The 7,594-nt window shown below is 45.1% G+C and overlaps 1 protein-coding gene across 1 annotated transcript; it reads left to right on the top strand.

Annotated features, from left to right (window-relative positions):
- The first annotated feature begins 1,712 nt into the window (after positions 1–1,712).
- On the top strand, positions 1,713–6,653 carry LOC147728157 (cis-aconitate decarboxylase-like). The gene is made up of 6 exons (XM_086963234.1): positions 1,713–1,733; positions 3,320–3,374; positions 3,817–4,004; positions 4,640–4,732; positions 5,029–5,234; positions 5,732–6,653. Exons 1-6 carry the CDS (start codon positions 1,713–1,715, stop codon positions 6,651–6,653), a joined length of 1,485 nt encoding a protein of 494 aa, XP_086819360.1.
- The last annotated feature ends 941 nt before the right edge of the window (positions 6,654–7,594 follow it).

Raw genomic sequence — 7,594 nt, 5'->3', positions numbered from 1 at the left:
CTTCTCCCAAGAAACCCAAGGCATTGACTTCTAGTTAGAGCTGTTGTCCACCACCCGGCCCAAGCATCTCTCCTATCTTTCTGTTTACCTTTTATCTCATAGCGCCCTGACGCAGCATTAATGGGCTATGTTTAGCTCCTCAAAAACCTAAATAGTTGTGTTGTCAGTGCTCAGTAATGTGACATGTTCATGCGTCTGCTGACCAGTTGTACCGCTTGTTAGAGTGGGGGGGGGTGTTGAGGTACAGCAGCCCCTGCTCTGAAGTCTCTGCCGTCAATGATTGTCTCTTTAGACCGAGGTGCTGTCACTTGGGGTTCCAGGTCCTTCTCAGACCTGTGGAACCAGCTCTGTGGGAGAGACAGGGAGGAGCTGGTATGATGAAATGTACCCTACACAGGGACACCCCTGAGAGGTGTTTATTGTCTGTAACTCCCGGGATTTCTTAACTTCGGAAACAGAGGCAGTGAGTGGAGCTCCCTGCAGGGCTCAGTGGGGGGTTCTACTTGGAGACTGCGCCCGCCTCCAGCTCCCCCAAAAGAAATGGATCTTACTGTTCGGATTCTTAAGGTTATTACAGGGAATTAAAGTTGAAACTTCATCTCCCAAACTGCTACCCTTACGTTTCTGAGATATGACATCATAGGTTTCTAATGAGAAATTATTTCCTTTTACTGTTAAAAGTCTATTATTAAGAATACATTCCAACCATGGAAAGCACATAGGAAATATCAGTTTTTTAGTTATTCCTTATAAAAATGATATATGATGCCCTTAAATTACGAGAACGAGGTTTGAGAGAATTATTTAAAGTCGGTTTGAAAGTGTGAATGTAACTGTTCTTTTGTCAACTAAAATCGCCGATATATTCTAATAGAGAGATGCTTAGAATTTTAGGCACAGAGTCATATAGAGACAGAGATAAAGAATTGCCTACAAACACTTGCACTCACGTAGAGAAATGGCAAATATAAATAACGTATTAAACGAGTGTTCGCATTAACTATTTACTATGTTGGATCCAAATGTGTGAAAGTAAAAATGTTATTGTAAATACAAATGGGTGTTTTAAACACATACATGCGCAGATGTATAGGCATAACGCAATACAGAGAAAGATACAGATGCGCCTTGAGACCCTCACCAGTGATTTGCCGCGCTTTTCAAATCCCTTCAATTGATCTGCGCGCGCTCACAAACACTCTTAATGTTACGATTACTAGTATAATCCCAGTTAATCCTTCATTTTAGGAAGCCAGGTGGGGGCGACACAGCCACTGGATCAGCCAGGGGTGTCTTCCTTGGATTTCCCACGGGCCCCTCTCTCTTTGGTCTGCTCTACGGTATTTCCTCTAGGAATTTCCCAGATGTCTAGGGGTCTTTCCCAGAGGATGACACCTGGCGCTGGTCACTCCTCGCCCGCCCCTTTTAGTGACGTCACTCTCCACAGGGCTCGATCTCATGCGCCTCTTCAGGGTATATAACCTCTGTCAGGAGAGAGACACATCAGCCAACACCAGAAGCTCACCTGCCCTCAGCACCGGAGAGAGCGAGGCCGAGCGAACCACTGTCCAAGGACAGAGACAAAAGAGACCCCTCTCAGGTCGACAGAGATAGACTGCGGGGCACAGGAGGTTCACCTCGAAAGACATAGAGACTGCTCGCAGAGACAGGGGTAACTTCTCTCAGGACAGAGGCAGACAGCAGTGCAGAGCATGCTTCAATGCGCCTTCCAGGTGAGCCCACGCTACAGACATCAGGTTTTGGCAGCTTTGATGGTTGGATTTGTTTATTTTTCGTCTGCTTGGGTGGCATAATTTGTTTTCATAGTCCACTTAGATTGGCTGAAAGCCTTTCTCTCTATCTCACTATTCGTTTTTATAGAGGGATATCTTCTAAAATACAACAGACAGCGCATTTACTTATTAGAACATGTATGTGGCTATATTACTGCTTTCACGTTTATTTGCTTTTTTCACCTTGGCATTCTGATGCTTTTTATGTACTTTTTAGATTCTCATACTTCTCTAGTATTTGTTTTGTTTTTCAATAAATGTTTGTGAATAAAATGAGAGCCCCTTTTATTCTTACCTTGCCACGTGTTATATTGTTAGTTCTGAGACCATTCGCCATGTGTTCTGTGATGTTCATAATATGGACGTCTCTGTCTACTGTGAGCATAGCAGAAGCGTCCTGAGTAGTTAAGGTCTGTTATAAGATGTTCGCCAATAGGGCCTTTTATCACACGGCATAATACTCAGAAATCAGACAGTAATATTTAAAGCGTCTGCGGGTTTTGCTGCAGTCCTGTTGTTTGTAGCGCTGCTGCTGTTAACAAACACAGCCAGTGAAGCTTAAACTGCTGGTTAAAATGCAGTATTAGCAGCAAGAGATTGAACTGAAAGGAGTTTGGAACGTTATTGTAAGTATTTGCTTCCCAGAGTAGGAGTCAAAATGCACAAAGCTTGATACATAGTGCCTCGGTGGTGCACTGTGGCCCAAGACACATTGTCTTTCTCGCCTCTACCTTAGGAGCAAAGTATAGTTTCATACTGTGCCAGCTGATATCATGCTTCACACCGCTTCTCTGCCAACATCCAATCAGAATGCTTGCACCAGAACAGAGACCCTCTGATGTATGTGGTGAGGCGCTGGCATCATACGACAGTCTGTTGGCATCACAGGCCAAAAGACCAGCATCATTGGACATGGTGCTGCGATCAGATGTATGCCAATTTAAGGTGCTGGCATAATACACCAGAATGGTTCCTGTAATGTCAGGGTACTTTCATCAAATGTCAGTGCCCTGACTTCATATGCCAAGGTGCTGGCATCATTTATCAGAGTCCTACCATCATACGTGTTCCCAGGTGCAGGCATCATATGTTAGGGTAGTGCCTATCATACCAGGGTGCTGCTCTGCTGTTGGGCTCCCCCTGTGATGGGTGGCTTTGGTGCCAGTCCTGCGGCTCATGTGCGAGTCTTTGGCTGTTTATACACCATGCTCTACCTGCTGATATGTCAGGCAATGTGCCATGCTGGGGCAGCTAATGTTCCAACCTTGAATTGCTTATATGCCAGGCTGAGAATGCTCATGTGCCAGGCATCAGTCACTCGTTTGCCAGTCTTGGACTGCAGTTTGACAGATTGCACTTGCTAGCTGTGAAAACCCTCAAATCTCTCCTGTTATTCCCCCTTCTCTGTCCTCTTCCCCTTCTCGACTCTGTTGCCTTGTGTTCCTCTCTTTTAGCCCTGTCCACTCTCTTCCATGTTCTTATACAATTAAACAACTCGACTAATATTGCTTTCTCCCTTCTTCCAGAAACCACACACCATCCTCAGGCTGTCCAGGCAGGTGCACACAGCGGCAGTGGAAGGTAAGTGTCTGTGTGTGCTCAATGCTCTTGGTTTGAGTTCCCGCTGTATTTTTTGTGCGCAGTTAATGGTTCTGGTGTCCCTTCTCCTGGTCTGAGACCTCTCTCTATATCTTGGCCCCAGTTACTGGTTCTGGAGTCACTCTCCCTGCTCTGATGCCGCTCAGTATACCCCGGGCCCAGTTACTGGTTCTGATGCCACTCTCCTTGTACCCGGACTGCTCTGTATCCCATGGGCCCAGTTACTGGTTCTGGTATCACTTACTTTGACCTGGGTCCCTAATGCCACTGGTTTGAGTCTGCTATCAGTCTAGAACTCCAAGAGTCCTGGGTAATGATTGTCCCATATAAACATCATCTGGTTCTGGTCCGGATCAGCTGGATTTGTGTCTGATGCCAGCCCAGAATGCCTGTAGTTCTGATCCTGTCTCTTCTCTTCATTCAGTGCTGGAGGGGAGCCCCCTGGAAAAGGCGGTCACTAGCAGCTTTGCGTCCTTCATACATGGAGTCCAGACAGATCACCTGTCCCAAACCGTGCGGCACCGAAGCAAGCGTATGATCCTGGACAGCGTCGGCGTTGGACTGGTGGGAAGCACGACCCATGTGTTCAACATCGCCCTGGGATACTGCCAGGTAAGAGAAGACATTGAACTCACTAAGCAACACACCATGCAGAACAATTAAAAACCCTTTTAACGCCAAGAGTGTGACTATACTCCTGTGGTTGTGCCATGTAAAACTGCTTACAGACTTTAGTGGTTCAGGATCACCATAAGATTTTACCAGGTTATTCAAATCTTGGATCGAACCAAGCAACACACCATGAACCCCTTGGCTATTAAATAACCCTCTAGAATAATAGGGTTAAATAACCCTCCAGAATAATAGGTAAGAAGAGAGAAAGACCAAGTCACACCATGAATTACTCATCCACCATGAAATACTCATCCACTAATCACAGCCCGGGCTGCCTTCAGATGCAAAGCAGCTAATGTCTTGAGACACTGGCAGGACTGCGAGCATGGACTAGGGTACTCAAATAAACATTAGGAACTCTGGTCCCCTAAACAACTGTCCTTCAGAAACACTGCATCTACTCGCAGAGACCCCTTGTCTGCTCATGTGTTTCTTCAAATAGATCCCACCACATATCAGGTGAATCATCCTGTGTTTAAAGTTGAATAATCCACATTCCCCAAATCTCCGCTGTTTCTTTATTAGGTTTCTAGGTGCACTTTCTATTCCTAACTTAATTTTATTTCCAACAGGACATGTACTCCTTGTCTGCCATAAGCTCTGTGTATGGAAGGAAAGGACTGAGACTCCCACCTACGCTGGCTGCATATGTCAATGGAGTAGCGGTAAGGATTTTGAGAGCGGGCTATCACTTTATCCCTCAATCATACACTAAGAACAATGAGTTTATGAGAATTTTACTTAAATGCTGTCGCCTCCAATGTTCAATTCTGTCTGTTTCCACTTCTGTAAAGAGTCTGTATTGGGCAATGGCACAGTCACTCAACCAAATCTTAGAATATGAATCATACACTTCTGTAAATTGTATCCGTAGGTCGATGATACAATCTCTCTACTTAACATCACTTCCTGACCCACCCTTCTTTAAGTGCCTTCTAATCCTCTACTCCTCCTTTAACAGAGTCACTCCATGGACTTCGATGACACTTGGCACCCTGCCACTCACCCGTCAGGTGCTGTGCTGCCAGCTCTAATGGCTGCCTCCCAGATGTTGCCGGTGGGCTTCCGACCCAGTGGCTCAGACTTCCTGTTAGCATTCAACGTGGGCATTGAGGTGCAAGGAAGGCTCATGCGTTTCTCCAATGAAGCCAGCAATATCCCTAAAAGGTTTGTATGATACCCACAAAGGACAGAAAAATCCCATGACCAACACTCGATGCCCACAGGGGGCGCAGTATCTCCCGGGCATGGTTATGATGTACGATGTATGAAAAGGGTAGAAATATTCCATGTGTAATGTATGAGAACCCTAAAGAGGGGGTGTGTTATGATTTGTGCCCGATTGGCACATAGGGCAGAAATATCCCTAAGAGGAACCTATCATGCAAACAAAATCATGTATGTGGACAGCACACAATACAAAGTTAATATGGTAAAGTAAATTTTTCTGCTCACTGTAACTAGATTATTTATTTGTGTCAAATGACTGATTGGATCCTATTATAGTTTCTCTGTTTCCTTGTACTACATAATAGCATTAATGGCTGATATGCTTTTAGTATATTTCCGTAGTTCGCACTTATTGTTAGCATTACCCCTCTTTTAAATCTATTTTGGTATTATCCTTATTCCATGTCTGACACCGATCTTTTTATTTCCTTCAGGTTCCACCCTCCTTCTGTTGTTGGCACCATGGGCAGCGCTGCTGCTACAGCAAAGCTCCTTTCACTGAATGCAAAACAATGTGCCCATGCTTTGGCGATCGCTGCCTCTCTGGCGGGGGCACCTATGGCCAATGCTGCAACCCTCGCCAAGCCTCTCCATATTGGCAATGCGACCCGCTTTGGGATGGAAGCAGCACTTCTGGCTGCCCGTGGGATGGAAGCCAACCCACTTATCTTGGACGATGTGCCTGGCTGCTCAGGGTTCAGTGCTTTTTATGGTGACTACCAGCCCTCGTCCCTGGCAATGCCAGATCAAGATTACAGCTTTCTCTTGGAGAAGCAAGACATCGCCTTCAAGAGGTTTCCAGCTCACTTGGGCATGCACTGGGTGGCAGACGCTGCCATCTCAGTCAGAAACCGAGTCATCAATATAATGGGCTCCTTTAACCCAGCTTCCATCCGCGCTGTTCTTCTGAGGGTCCCAGTCTCCAAGTATATCAACAGGCCCTTCCCAGAGTCTGAGCACGAGGCGCGACACTCCTTCCAGTTCAACGCCTGCACAGCCCTTCTGGATGGCGAGGTGGGCATTTCTTCCTTCAGTGAGGACAGCCTTAGTAGACCAGATCTTATCAACCTGTTGAAGAAGGTGGTGGTGGAACACCCTGAAGACAATGTGGCCAACTTTGACAAGATGTACGGGGAAGTGGTGCTGCTCCTGGAGAGCGGAGAGATCGTGACTGGCAGATGTGACACCTTCTATGGACACTGGAGGAAGCCTCTCAGCCAAGAATCCCTCCATGAGAAGTTCCTCTCCAATGCTACCCATGTGCTCCACCAGGACCAGGCACAAGAAATTATTGAGGTGGTGAAGGGGATAGAAAGCCTTACAGACTGTTCACAACTGGCATCCTCTCTGCAGTAAACATATTCAATTAAAATGAATCCCTCTCACAAAGTGGGAGTAAAACTTTAAATGAACTACCAGGTGCAATCAACTTTATTGTAAATAGTTTTACAAATATTGAAAATTTACTCAAGGAGAGGGGCTTTAGCAATACACTGTATAAAACGACGAGAGTCATTCATGTCCTCTCCTATCATGAAAGGAGCTGTTATGTCTCCCGGTACAGTGAGGTCCCCTTTCAACCTAAAACAATACAGAAGCATCTGGCTGGCAAGAAACAGTATGCTTACGTTTCCTATAACCTCATTAGTACTTTGCAAGAGCTGTAAAATGCAAGTTGTATTTATTGTTATTTAATTTTTGTTTATTTATTATTCAGTGAAATATCATGTCTTTTTTCCAGTGGCCAAATATAGGAAGAGCGGGATATGCAGGTTTACTCTAGTACTGAATTGTCCCTCTGCTGCGCTCTCTCAAGTGTACTTTTATGTAAAAAAAAAACACAGGACAAAATAGGTCACTCCAAGAACTTTCTATTTCGATCTCTCATGTTTTGTCAGTGAAAAGTATTTTGTGCTTTCTGTGGTTATTTATTTAATTTTGAATAAAGTCTGAATTCATTGTACAGTGGCTGTAATTTTTGATGTGTGCAGAAGCTGACATTTTAGATGCTAACTTACTGGGTGGCCACGGCTTGATGACAGTGATACTGGATTCTCTCACATACAGACCTTACATATGAAACTCTGGGGCATATTACCAAGCAATAGCGATAATTATCGCTATTGCTTGGTTAGAGACAAAAATTTACCGCTGAGCTGCGGCGATTTTTATCGCAGATAAACCTTGGTATTACCAAGGTTTATTGCAAATGCGATAAAGAACGGCCGCAATGCATGAATATCGCTGAAAAGTCAGCGATATTCATGCATTACCGAGCTAATGCTCTTACAGGTACA

The sequence above is a fragment of the Lissotriton vulgaris genome, chromosome 3_1 (genome assembly GCF_964263255.1).
Source record: "Lissotriton vulgaris chromosome 3_1, aLisVul1.2, whole genome shotgun sequence".
Classification (NCBI taxonomy): Eukaryota; Metazoa; Chordata; class Amphibia; order Caudata; family Salamandridae; genus Lissotriton; species Lissotriton vulgaris.
Note: the sequence above shows the minus strand (reverse complement) of the source record. Positions and strands in the feature narration are given on the sequence as shown.